Source organism: Dendrobates tinctorius, unplaced genomic scaffold, assembly GCF_039654945.1.
Source record: "Dendrobates tinctorius isolate UK_male_01 unplaced genomic scaffold, ASM3965494v1 ptg000375l, whole genome shotgun sequence".
NCBI lineage: Eukaryota > Metazoa > Chordata > Amphibia > Anura > Dendrobatidae > Dendrobates > Dendrobates tinctorius.
In genome coordinates this window covers 355001-370040 of record NW_027362041.1, presented here as the reverse complement: position 1 = coordinate 370040, position 15040 = coordinate 355001, and the positions used below count along the sequence as shown (strand labels likewise).

Sequence of the window (15040 nt, the reverse complement as noted above, 5' to 3'; positions counted from 1 at the left end):
TAATATCTCACCACTGAGGGGCAGCCCAGTCCTCCCTCTGTTATTGGGATGTATAATATGGCTGCTCTATAATATCTCACCACTGAGGGGCAGTCCAGTCCTCCCTCTGTTATTGGGATGTATAATATGGCTGCTCTATAATATCCCACCACTGAGGGGCAGCCCAGTCCTCCCTCTGTTATTGGGATGTATAATATGGCTGCTCTATAATATCTCACCACTGAGGGGCAGCCCAGTCCTCCCTCTGTTATTGGGATGTATAATATGGCTGCTCTATAATATCTCACCACTGAGGGGCAGCCCAGTCCTCCTTTTATTGGGATGTATAATATGGCTGCTCTATAATATCTCACCACTGAGGGGAACCCCAGTCCTCCCTCTGTTATTGGGATGTATAGTATGGCTGCTCTATAATACCTCACCACTGAGGGGAAGCCCAGTCCTCCCTCTGTTATTGGGATGTATAATATGGCTGCTCTATAATATCTCACCACTGAGGGGCAGCCCAGTCCTCCCTCTGTTATTGGGATGTATAATATGGCTGCTCTATAATATCTCACCACTGAGGGGCAGCCCAGTCCTCCCTCTGTTATTGGGATGTATAATATGGCTGCTCTATAATATCTCACCACTGAGGGGCAGCCCAGTCCTCCCTCTGTTATTGGGATGTATAATATGGCTTCTCTATAATACCTCACCACTGAGGGGAAGCCCAGTCCTCCCTCTGTTATTGGGATGTATAATATGGCTGCTCTATAATATCTCACCACTGAGGGGCAGCCCAGTCCTCCCTCTGTTATTGGGATGTATAATATGGCTGCTCTATAATATCTCACCACTGAGGGGCAGCCCAGTCCTCCCTCTGTTATTGGGATGTATAATATGGCTGCTCTATAATATCTCACCACTGAGGGGCAGTCCAGTCCTCCCTCTGTTATTGGGATGTATAATATGGCTGCTCTATAGTATCTCACCACTGAGGGGCAGCCCAGTCCTCCCTCTATTATTGGGATGTATAATATGGCTGCTCTATAATATCTCACCACTGAGGGGCAGTCCAGTCCTCCCTCTGTTATTGGAAAGTATAATATGGCTGCTCTATAATATCTCACCACTGAGGGGCAGCCCAGTCCTCCCTCTGTTATTGGGATGTATAATATGGCTGCTCTATAATATCTCACCACTGAGGGGCAGCCCAGTCCTCCCTCTATTATTGGGATGTATAATATGGCTGCTCTATAATATCTCACCACTGAGGGGAAGCCCAGTCCTCCCTCTGTTATTGGGATGTATAATATGGCTGCTCTATAATATCTCACCACTGAGGGGCAGTCCAGTCCTCCCTCTGTTATTGGGATGTATAATATGGCTTCTCTATAATATCTCACCACTGAGGGGCAGCCCAGTCCTCCTTTTATTGGGATGTATAATATGGCTGCTCTATAATATCTCACCACTGAGGGGCAGCCCAGTCCTCCCTCTGTTATTGGGATGTATAATATGGCTGCTCTATAATATCTCACCACTGAGGGGCAGCCCAGTCCTCCCTCTGTTATTGGGATGTATAATATGGCTGCTCTATAATATCTCACCACTGAGGGGCAGTCCAGTCCTCCCTCTGTTATTGGGATGTATAATATGGCTTCTCTATAATACCTCACCACTGAGGGGCAGCCCAGTCCTCCCTCTGTTATTGGGATGTATAATATGGCTGCTCTATAATATCTCACCACTGAGGGGCAGTCCAGTACTCCCTCTGTTATTGGGATGTATAATATGGCTTCTCTATAATATCTCACCACTGAGGGGCAGCCCAGTCCTCCCTCTGTTATTGGGATGTATAATATGGCTTCTCTATAATACCTCACCACTGAGGGGCAGCCCTGTCCTCCCTCTGTTATTGGGATGTATAATATGGCTGCTCTATAATATCTCACCACTGAGGGGCAGCCCAGTCCTCCCTCTGTTATTGGGATGTATAATATGGCTGCTCTATAATATCTCACCACTGAGGGGCAGTCCAGTCCTCCCTCTGTTATTGGGATGTATAATATGGCTTCTCTATAATACCTCACCACTGAGGGGCAGCCCAGTCCTCCCTCTGTTATTGGGATGTATAATATGGCTGCTCTATAATACCTCACCACTGAGGGGCAGCCCAGTCCTCCCTCTGTTATTGGGATGTATAATATGGCTTCTCTATAATATCTCACCACTGAGGGGCAGCCCAGTCCTCCCTCTGTTATTGGGATGTATAATATGGCTGCTCTATAATATCTCACCACTGAGGGGCAGCCCAGTCCTCCCTCTGTTATTGGGATGTATAATATGGCTTCTCTATAATACCTCACCACTGAGGGGCAGCCCAGTCCTCCCTCTGTTATTGGGATGTATAATATGGCTTCTCTATAATACCTCACCACTGAGGGGCAGCCCAGTCCTCCTTCTGTTATTGGGATGTATAATATGGCTGCTCTATAATATCTCACCACTGAGGGGCAGCCCAGTCCTCCCTCTGTTATTGGGATGTATAATATAGCTGCTCTATAATACCTCACCACTGAGGGGCAGCCCAGTCCTCCCTCTGTTATTGGGATGTATAATATGGCTGCTCTATAATACCTCACCACTGAGGGGCAGTCCAGTCCTCCATCTGTTATTGGGATGTATAATATGGCTTCTCTATAATATCTCACCACTGAGGGGCAGTCCAGTCCTCCCTCTGTTATTGGGATGTATAATATGGCTGCTCTATAATACCTCACCACTGAGGGGCAGTCCAGTCCTCCCTCTGTTATTGGGATGTATAATATGGCTGCTCTATAATATCTCACCACTGAGGGGCAGCCCAGTCCTCCCTCTGTTATTGGGATGTATAATATGGCTTCTCTATAATATCTCACCACTGAGGGGCAGTCCAGTCCTCCCTCTGTTATTGGGATGTATAATATGGCTTCTCTATAATATCTCACCACTGAGGGGCAGCCCAGTCCTCCTTTTATTGGGATGTATAATATGGCTGCTCTATAATATCTCACCACTGAGGGGCAGCCCAGTCCTCCCTCTGTTAGTGGGATGTATAATATGGCTGCTCTATAATATCTCACCACTGAGGGGCAGCCCAGTCCTCCCTCTGTTATTGGGATGTATAATATGGCTGCTCTATAATATCTCACCACTGAGGGGCAGCCCAGTCCTCCCTCTGTTATTGGGATGTATAATATGGCTTCTCTATAATATCTCACCACTGAGGGGCAGCCCAGTCCTCCCTCTGTTATTGGGATGTATAATATGGCTTCTCTATAATATCTCACCACTGAGGGGCAGCCCAGTCCTCCCTCTGTTATTGGGATGTATAATATGGCTTCTCTATAATACCTCACCACTGAGGGGCAGCCCAGTCCTCCCTCTGTTATTGGGATGTATAATATGGCTTCTCTATAATATCTCACCACTGAGGGGCAGCCCAGTCCTCCCTCTGTTATTGGGATGTATAATATGGCTGCTCTATAATATCTCACCACTGAGGGGCAGCCCAGTCCTCCCTCTGTTATTGGGATGTATAATATGGCTTCTCTATAATATCTCACCACTGAGGGGCAGCCCAGTCCTCCTTCTGTTATTGGGATGTATAATATGGCTGCTCTATAATATCTCACCACTGAGGGGCAGCCTAGTCCTCCCTCTGTTATTGGGATGTATAATATGGCTTCTCTATAATATCTCACCACTGAGGGGCAGCCCAGTCCTCCCTCTGTTATTGGGATGTATAATATGGCTGCTCTATAATATCTCACCACTGAGGGGCAGCCCAGTCCTCCCTCTGTTATTGGGATGTATAATATGGCTTCTCTATAATATCTCACCACTGAGGGGCAGCCCAGTCCTCCTTCTGTTATTGGGATGTATAATATGGCTGCTCTATAATATCTCACCACTGAGGGGCAGCCCAGTCCTCCCTCTGTTATTGGGATGTATAATATGGCTTCTCTATAATATCTCACCACTGAGGGGCAGCCCAGTCCTCCCTCTGTTATTGGGATGTATAATATGGCTGCTCTATAATATCTCACCACTGAGGGGCAGCCCAGTCCTCCCTCTGTTATTGGGATGTATAATATGGCTTCTCTATAATATCTCACCACTGAGGGGCAGCCCAGTCCTCCTTCTGTTATTGGGATGTATAATATGGCTGCTCTATAATATCTCACCACTGAGGGGCAGCCCAGTCCTCCCTCTGTTATTGGGATGTATAATATGGCTTCTCTATAATATCTCACCACTGAGGGACAGCCCAGTCCTCCCTCTGTTATTGTGATGTATAATATGGCTGCTCTATAATATCTCACCACTGAGGGGCAGCCCAGTCCTCCCTCTGTTATTGGGATGTATAATATGGCTTCTCTATAATACCTCACCACTGAGGGGCAGCCCAGTCCTCCCTCTGTTATTGGGATGTATAATATGGCTTCTCTATAATATCTCGCCACTGAGGGGCAGCCCAGTCCTCCCTCTGTTATTGGGATGTATAATATGGCTTCTCTATAATATCTCACCACTGAGGGGCAGCCCAGTCCTCCTTCTGTTATTGGGATGTATAATATGGCTTCTCTATAATATCTCACCACTGAGGGGCAGCCCAGTCCTCCCTCTGTTATTGGGATGTATAATATGGCTGCTCTATAATATCTCACCACTGAGGGGCAGCCCAGTCCTCCCTCTGTTATTGGGATGTATAATATGTCTGCTCTATATTATCTCACCACTGAGGGGCAGCCCAGTCCTCCCTCTGTTATTGGGATGTATAATATGGCTGCTCTATAATATCTCACCACTGAGGGGCAGCCCAGTCCTCCCTCTGTTATTGGGATGTATAATATAGCTGCTCTATAATATCTCACCACTGAGGGGCAGCCCAGTCCTCCCTCTGTTATTGGGATGTATAATATGGCTGCTCTATAATATCTCACCACTGAGGGGCAGCCCAGTCCTCCCTCTGTTATTGGGATATATAATATGGCTTCTCTATAATACCTCACCACTGAGGGGCAGCCCAGTCCTCCCTCTGTTATTGGAAAGTATAATATGGCTTCTCTATAATATCTCACCACTGAGGGGCAGCCCAGTCCTCCCTCTGTTATTGGGATGTATAATATGGCTGCTCTATAATATCTCACCACTGAGGGGCAGCCCAGTCCTCCCTCTGTTATTGGGATGTATAATATGGCTTCTCTATAATATCTCACCACTGAGGGGCAGCCCAGTCCTCCCTCTGTTATTGGGATGTATAATATGGCTGCTCTATAATATCTCACCACTGAGGGGCAGCCCAGTCCTCCCTCTGTTATTGGGATGTATAATATGGCTTCTCTATAATACCTCACCACTGAGGGGAAGCCCAGTCCTCCTCCTGTTATTGGAATGTATAATATGGCTGCTCTATAATATCCCACCACTGAGGGGCAGCCCAGTCCTCCCTCTGTTATTGGGATGTATAATATGGCTTCTCTATAATATCTCACCACTGAGGGGCAGCCCAGTCCTCCCTCTGTTATTGGGATGTATAATATGGCTGCTCTATAATATCTCACCACTGAGGGGCAGCCCAGTCCTCCCTCTGTTATTGGGATGTATGATATGGCTGCTCTATAGTATCTCACCACTGAGGGGCAGCCCAGTCCTCCCTCTGTTATTGGGATGTATAATATAGCTGCTCTATAGTATCTCACCACTGAGGGGCAGCCCAGTCCTCCCTCTGTTATTGGGATGTATAATATGGCTTCTCTATAATACCTCACCACTGAGGGGCAGCCCAGTCCTCCCTCTGTTATTGGGATGTATAATATGGCTTCTCTATAATATCTCACCACTGAGGGGCAGTCCAGTCTACCTTTTTTTTTTTTGAGATTAACAAACATATGTTTTAAAAGAATACATATAGAGGGAGGAACAAACAATTTCCAGACAGAAGGGCATAAGGGTAAGAAAGGGGAAGGAAGAAAAAGCCAGAGTAGGGTTTATTCAATCCAATTCCAATTAAGTGGCTCAAAAAAGAGTCAGGGGAGTCGGGTGCGTTTAGACAAAATACGGGTGTGGCAAAAGGGGGTATAATTGGCATATTCCACCCAGGGGAGCCACACTTTCTTGAATTTGTGAACTTTATCTCTAAGTATGCCTGATAGTTTTTCATTAACTCCTTAACCCACAAGGGTGGTTTGCACGTTAATGATTGGGCCAATTTTTACAATTCTGACCACTTTCCCTTTATGAGGTCATAACTCTGAAACGCTTCCATGGATCCCGGTGATTCTGACATTGCTTTCTCGTGACATATTGTACTTCATGATAGTGGCAAAATTTCTTTGATATAACTTGCATTTATTTGTGAAAAAAACGGAAATTTGGGGAAATTGTTGAAAATTTCACAATTTTCCAACTCTGAATTTTTATGCCCTTAAATCACAGAGATACGGCACACAAAAAACTTAGTAAGTAACATTCCGCACATGTTTACTTTACATCAGCACAATTTTAGAACCAATTTTTTTTTGTTAGGAAGTTGTAAGGGTTAAAAGTTGACCAGCGATTTCTCATTTTTACCACACCATTTTTTTTTTTAAGGGACCACATCACATTTGAAGTCACTTTGAGGGGTCTATATGATAGAAAATACCCAAAAGTGACACCATTCTAAAAACTGCACCCTACAAGGTGCTCAAAACCACATTCAAGAAGTTTATTAACCTTTCAGGTGCTTCACAGGAATTTTTGGGATGTTTTTAAAAAAAAAAAAAAAAAATGAACATTTACCTTTTTTTTTTCACAAAAAAATTACTTCAGATCCAATTGTTTTTATTTTATCAAGGGTAATAGGAGAATTTGGACTCCAAAAGTTATTGTGCAGTTATTTATTTAGTTTTTCGCAAAAACTATCTTCACCCCCAAATTTTATTTTCTCAAGGGAAACGGGACCCCAAAAGTTATTGTGCAATTTGTCCTGTGTACGCTGATACTCCATATGTGGGGGTAAACCACTGTTTGGGCGCATGGCAGAGCTTGGAAGGGAAGGAGCGCCGTTTTGACTTTTTCAACGCAAAATTGGCTGGAATTGAGATCGGACCCCATGTTGTTTTAGAAGAGCCCCTGATGTGCCTGAACAGTGGGAACCCACCACAAGTGACCGCATTTTGGAAACTCGACCCCCCCCCCAAGGAACTAGATGTGTGGTTATCACTTTGAACCCCCAAGTACTTCACAGAAGTTTCAAGTAGAGCCATACAAATAAAGAAAATAATATTTTTTTCCACAAAAATGCTCTTTTAGTCCCCAATTTTTTATTTTCCCAAGGGTAAGAAGAGAAAATAGACCCCAAAAGTTGTTGTGCAATTTGTCCTGCGTAGGCTTATACCCCATATGTGGGTGTAAACCACTGTTTGGGCGCATGGCAGAGCTTGGAAGGGAAGGAGCATCTTTTGACTTTTTCCAACGCAGAATTGGCTGGAATTGAGATCAGACGCCATGTTGCATTTGGAGAGCACCTGATGTGCCCAAACAGTGGAAACCCCCCAATTATAACTCCACCCCTAACCCTAATCTGAGCCCTAACCCTAGCCCTATCCCTAACCCTAGCCCTAACCCTAATGGGAAAATGGAAATAAATACATTTTCTTTTACTTTTATTATTTTTCCCTAACTAAGGGGGTGATAACGGGGGGTTTGATTTACTATTTATGGCGGTTTTTATGTTTGGCGGCTGTCACACGCTAAAAGACGCTTTTTATTGTAAAAATAGTTTTTGCATCACCACATATTGAGAGCTATAATTTTTCCATATTTTGACCCACTGAGTCTTGTGAGGTCTTATTTTTTGCGGGACGAGTTGACGTTTTTATTGGTACCATTTTCGGACATGTGACATTTTTTGATTGCGTTTTATTACGATTTTTGGGATGCAGAATGAACAAAAACCAGCGTTTCATGTGTTTCTTTTCTTTTGGGGGGGGGCGTATACACCGTTCCGCGTGTGATAAAATTGATAAAGCGGTTTTATTCTTCGGGTCAGTACGGTTACAGTGATACCTCATTTAGGTCGTTTTTTATGTCTTGGCGCTTTTATAGAATAAAAACAACTTTATATAAAAAATAATTATTTTTGCATCGCTTTATTCTGCGAACTATAACTTTTTTATTTTTTCGCTGATGATGCTGTATCATGGCTCGTTTTTTGCGGGACAAGATGACGTTTTCAGCCGTGCCATGTTTATATCCGTCTTTTTGATCGCGTGTTATTGCACGTTTTGTTTGGCGGTATGATGATGAAGCATTGGTTTCTTTTTTTTTTTTTTTTTTTTTTGAAGGGGCAAAGTAGTCCATGAGCCAAGAGCCAATTTTGACGATATCGGTACCACCCGGAGTGACTAATTCTCTTTGGTGTTTTTAGGTAGATGCATGTCTGTAGTTTATGTTTTGATATGATAGCCCTTGCACATCAGTAGCTTAACCCCTTCAGGCCTATTTGTACCCAAATGCCTAGGCCATTTTTTATAAATCTGACCTGTCACTTCATGCGGTAATAACTTTGGGACGCTATCACCTACCCACGCCATTCTGAGATTGTTTTCTCGTGACATATTGTACTTCATGGTAGTGCTAATTGTGAGTCAATAGATTTTACCTTTCTGCATAAAAACATTACAAAATACACGAAAATTTGGGAAAAATTCGCTATTTTTGAACTTTGAAATTCTCTACTTTTTACAAAAATGCTGATATCCCCCATAACAGTTATTAGTTTACATTCTCCACATGTCTACTTCACATTGGCATCATTTTAGAAATGAAATTTTATATTTTTCGGATGTGATAAGGCTCATAGTTTTATACGCAATTTTTAAAGTTTACGACTAAATTTCCAAAACCCATTTTTCCAAGAACCAAGTCAGTTCGGACGTCACTTTATGGGTCTTGTATAACAGAACCCACCCATACATTACCCCATTTTGCAAACTACACCCCTCAAGGTGTCCAAAACGGATTTTCAAAACTTTGTTAACCCCTTAGGTGTTGCACAGGAATTCAAGCAAAATGACAGTGAAATATCAAAATTTCAATTTTTTGGCATATATTCCATTGTAATCCAATTTTACCTGCAACCCAGCAAGGGTTAACAGCAAACCCAAATCCAAAATTGGTTTCCCCAATTCCGCAGTTTATAGAAACACCCCACATGTACACGTAAACTAAATTATGGGCGCGCAAGAGGGCTCAGCACAGAAGGAGAGCTAGGCGGTTTTTGGGATAATAGATTACACTGGAAGAAATCCAGTGGGCCATGTCGTATTGGAGAGACCCTGAGGTACCCCCAGAGTGGAAACCCCCAAAAGGTTACCGCATTTTGGAAACTACACCCCCTAAGGAATGTTTTAGGGGGTATAGTAACCACTTTGACCGAACAAGTGCTCCATTGGAGGTTCATGCACTTGGTTGAGGAAATTGAAAAGTACGTTTTTTTACCGGAAAAAGTCGCTTTAGTCCCACATTTTTCATTTTGAAAAGGGGGACCAGGAAAAAGTACACCCCACTTTTTATTATTATTATTATTATTATTATTATTTTAAGAAAACTGATCGAACAGATGGCCATCTGTCAAGATCCGCCGGTAATGCAACTCAATGGGAATAAAATCGGATCCGTCAAGCAAAATGGCGGAGCCGTTTTTTTTTGCACAACGGCGGATTTTGATGGATTTCAAAAAACTGATGTATGAAACAGGCCTAAGCTGACCCGTGTATAAGCCGACCCCCCCCCCCCCCCCTAATTTTGCCACAAAACTGGGAAAACTTATTGACTCGTGTATAAGCCGAGGGTGGAATCTGTAGACTATGTCCCCATATGCTGCTCCATAGTTTATGCGCCCATATGCTGCTCCGTAGTTTATGCGCCCATATGCTGCTCCATAGAATATGCCTCCATATGCTGCTCCATAGAATATGCCTCCATATGCTGCTGCATAGAATATGCCTCCATATGCTGCTCCATAGAATATGCCTCCATATGCTGCTGCATAGAATATGCCCCCATATGCTGCTCCATAGTTTATGCGCCCATATGCTGCTCCATAGAATATGCCTCCATATGCTGCTCCATAGAATATGCCTCCATATGCTGCTGCATAGAATATGCCTCCATATGCTGCTCCATAGAATATGCCTCCATATGCTGCTCCATAGAATATGCCTCCATATGCTGCTCCATAGAATATGCCCCCATATGCTGCTCCATAGAATATGCCTCCATATGCTGCTCCATAGAATATTCCCCCATATGCTGCTCCATAGAATATGCCCCCATATGCTGCTCCATAGTTTATGCCCCCATATGCTGCTCCATAGAATATGCCTCCATATGCTGCTCCATAGAATATTCCCCCATATGCTGCTCCATAGAATATGCCTCCATATGCTGCTGCATAGAATATGCCTCCATATGCTGCTCCATAGAATATGCCCCCATATGCTGCTCCATAGTTTATGCCCGCATATGCTGCTCCATAGTTTATGCCCCCATATGCTGCTCCATGAATATTCCCCCATATGCTGCTCCATAGAATATGCCCACATATGCTGCTCCATAGTTTATGCCTCCATATGCTGCTCCATAGAATATGCCTCCATATGCTGCTCCATAGAATATGCCTCCATATGCTGCTCCATAGTTTATGCCCCCATATGCTGCTCCATGAATATTCCCCCATATGCTGCTCCATAGAATATGCCCACATATGCTGCTCCATAGTTTATGCCTCCATATGCTGCTCCATGAATATTCCCCCATATGCTGCTCCATAGAATATGCCCACATATGCTGCTCCATAGTTTATGCCTCCATATGCTGCTCCATAGAATATGCCTCCATATGCTGCTCCATAGAATATGCCCCCATATGCTGCTCCATGAATATTCCCCCATATGCTGCTCCATAGAATATGCCTCCATATGCTGCTCCATAGAATATGCCTCCATATGCTGCTCCATAGAATATGCCTCCATATGCTGCTCCATAGAATATGCCTCCATATGCTGCTCCATAGAATATTCCCCCATATGCTGCTCCATAGAATATGCCTCCATATGCTGCTGCATAGAATATGCCTCCATATGCTGCTGCATAGAATATTCCCCCATATGCTGCTCCATAGACTATGCCTCCATATGCTGCTCCATAGAATATGCCCCCATATGCTGCTCCATTGACTATGCCTCCATATGCTGCTCCATAGAATATGCCCCCATATGCTGCTCCATAGTTTATGCCCCCATATGCTGCTCCATAGAATATGCCTCCATATGCTGCCCCATAGAATATTCCCCCATGTGCTGCTCCATAGTTTATGCGCCCATATGCTGCTCCATAGTTTATGCCCCCATATGCTGCTCCATAGAATATGCCTCCATATGCTGCTCCATAGAATATTCCCCCATATGCTGCTCCATAGAATATGCCTCCATATGCTGCTGCATAGAATATGCCTCCATATGCTGCTCCATAGAATATGCCCCCATATGCTGCTCTATAGTTTATGCCCGCATATGCTGTTCCATAGTTTATGCCCCCATATGCTGCTCCATGAATATTCCCCCATATGCTGCTCCATAGAATATGCCCCCATATGCTGCTCCATAGAATATTCCCCCATATGCTGCTCCATAGAATATGCCTCCATATGCTGCTCCATAGAATATGCCTCCATATGCTGCTCCATAGAATATGCCTCCATATGCTGCTCCATAGAATATGCCTCCATATGCTGCTCCATAGAATATGCCTCCATATGCTGCTCCATAGAATATGCCCCCATATGCTGCTCCATAGTTTATGCCCCCATATGCTGCTCCATAGAATATGCCTCCATATGCTGCTCCATAGAATATTCCCCCATATGCTGCTGCATAGAATATGCCTCCATATGCTGCTGCATAGAATATTCCCCCATATGCTGCTCCATAGAATATGCCCCCATATGCTGCTCCATAGACTATGCCTCCATATGCTGCTGCATAGAATATGCCTCCATATGCTGCTGCATAGAATATTCCCCCATATGCTGCTCCATAGAATATGCCCCCATATGCTGCTCCATAGTTTATGCCTCCATATGCTGCCCCATAGAATATTCCCCCATATGCTGCCCCATAGAATATTCCCCCATGTGCTGCTCCATAGTTTATGCCCCCATAAGCTGCTCCATAGTTTATGCGCCCATATGCTGCTCCATAGAATATGCCTCCATATGCTGCTCCATAGAATATGCCCCCATATGCTGCAAAAAAAAAAAAAGCCATACTCACCTCTCCAGGATCCCCGATGTTATCTGTGAGAGGCTAAAGCCAACACTTAAGAATATTAGCCCCCTAGTATTATCCTCCTCAACGAAACATCACAGCAGCACAATGTGGTCATGGGGTGACCGTGTCTTGGATTCACCAGTCCTGACGTGTGCAGATAGAAGTGTGGACGGTAGACGCTGTGGGTCTGATAATAGATCAGAATTCTATGATTAAGACGTGTCACATTGTAGAAGGATCAACTTTATTCTCATTTGCACAAGGAAAGACTAGAAGCAATGGGATGAAACTGAATGGGAGGAGACACAGATTAAATATTAGGAAAAACTTTTTGACAGTTAGAGTGATCAATGAGTGGAACAGGCTGCCACGAGAAGTGGTGAGTTCTCCTTCAATGGAAGTCTTCAAACAGAGGCTGGACAGACATCTGACTGGGATGATTTAGCGAATCCTGCTTTGAGCAGGGGGTTGGACCAGATGGCCCAGGAGGTCCCTTCCAACTCTACGATTCTATGATTCTATGTGTTCTGATACTTTGGTCTCTACAGTGTGTGTCTATATTTAGATAGGTAGATATCTTATTTTTTAATAAATAATACACGCACTATATGTTACCTCCATGCTCTAACTGAGAAGCCCATTTATCCCGCTCATGAGTCGTGATGGCCCTCTGTTCTTTCTATGTCGTATTTTGCAGGATGACTACAGGGTCTGCATGGATTTTGGCATTATCCAGAAGGATTCTGTCCCTGTCTGTCCGGTCAATGCCTCCGGCTGCTTCTCTGAGGACGTGGCAGACTTTGCAGGACAATACGTTAAGGTTTGATTACACATCCTCCGGCCACCTCTCCTAATTTCCCTGCTCTCCTGGTTCCCCCATGCCCTTCCCTTCTGTCTCCCCGCTCCCCTCCCGTCAGTCTTCTGAGTTGTCGTCAGCTATTATCTGGATTCTGCCATCGTGTTACAGGGAGGTGACAATGGCAGTTCCATTAATACAGACACAGACATGTCCTACAATGTCATCCCAATATCACAGCATAGAAGAGCAGTGCCAAGAAACCACCAGCAAGCTGCAGCTGGCCTGTGGGATGTATCCCAATACCCCAGCCTGATTGTCCACATCATGTGATGTTACCCGACTATTCATGTGGTGATGGCCGCAGAGAGCCAGGACCCATCATTTGTGTGTTCACAGCTCCTAGGCAAAGCTATGTGTCTGTAAGGTTTCATATCATAACCTCCCCGTCTCACAACCCTAAACAGTTATTCAACACCTTCAATTCTCTCCTCTTCCCCCCAGCACCTCCTCCCTCCCCACTCATCTCAGCTGAAGACTTTGCCTCATTTTTCAAGGAGAAAATTGATAATATCAGAGACAGTCTTGGTCAACAACCCCCAGTGCTCTTCTTCCTAACTGCCCTGCCCTCCTCCTCCAAAACCAACTTCTCCACCATTGCAGAAGTTCGACTCTCCACTCTACTCTCAAGGTCACATCTCACTACCTGTGCACTTGACCCGATCCCATGCCACTTCATCCCAAAGCTCACCACAGTCTTCATCCCAACCCTAACCCACCTCTTCAACCTATCACTAATTGGTGTTTTCCCCTCAAGCTTTCAACATGCCTCAATCACACCTATCCTCAAAAAGCCCTCTCTTGACCCATCCTCTGTATCTAGCTATCGCCCTATATCACTTCTCCCCTATGCCTCAAAACTTACTGGAACAACACTTCCATCTTGAACTATCCTCCCACCTCCCTTCTCACTTTCTCCTTGACCGATTACAATCTGGCTTCCGGTCACACCACTCCACTGAAACTGCCCTAAGGTCACCAATGACCTACTAGCCGCCAAGGCCAAGCGACACTACTCTGTCCTCCTCCTCCTGGACCTGTCCTCTGCCTTTGACACAGTGGACCATTCCCTATTACTACAGACCCTCTCATCTCTTGGTATCACAGACTTGTCCCTATCTTGGATTGCGTCATACCTAGCAGACCGGACATTCAGCATCTCCCACTCGCACACCACCTCCTCACCTCGCCCCCTATCTGTCGGAGTCCCGCAAGATTCAGTCCTAGGGCCCCTGCTCTTCTCCATTTACACCTTCGGCCTCGGACAGCTTATAGAATCTCATGGCTTTCAGCATCACCTCTGTGCTGATGACACACAGATCTACATCTCAGGATCAGATATCACCTACCTACTAAACAGAATCCCTCAATGTCTGTCTGCTATTTCATCCTTCTCCACTAGATTTCTAAAACTTAATATAGACAAAACAGAATTAATCATCTTTCCCCCATCTCACGTGACCCCCCCCCAACAAACCTATCCATTAAAGTAAACAGCTGCCCACTCACTCCAGTCCCACAAGCTTGCTGCCTCAGGGTGATCGTTGACACTGATCTCCCTTTCAAACCACATATCCAAGCCCTTTCCACTTCCTGCTGACTTAAACTCAAAAATATTTCACGGATCCGTACATTCCTCAACCAAGAATCTGCAAAACCCCTTGTCCATGCCCTCATCATCTCCCGCCTTGACTACTGCAACCTCCTGCTCTGTGGCCTCCCCTCTAACACTCTCGCACCCCTCCTATCTATTCTTAACTCTGCTCCCCGACTAATCCACCTGTCCCCCCGCTATTCCCCGGCCTCTCCCCTCTGTCAATCCCTTCACTGGCTCCCCATT

At 44.8% G+C, this 15040-nt stretch overlaps 1 protein-coding gene across 1 annotated transcript in view; it reads left to right on the top strand.

Annotated features, from left to right (window-relative positions):
• The window catches only part of IARS1 (isoleucyl-tRNA synthetase 1), a 237217-nt gene that overhangs the window by 102270 nt on the left and 119907 nt on the right, over window positions 1–15040 (top strand). Inside the window, exon 11 of the mRNA XM_073562980.1 lies at window positions 13042–13164. Within this exon, the coding sequence (XP_073419081.1) occupies window positions 13042–13164 (123 nt within the window). The remainder of the gene's footprint in view (window positions 1–13041; window positions 13165–15040) is intronic.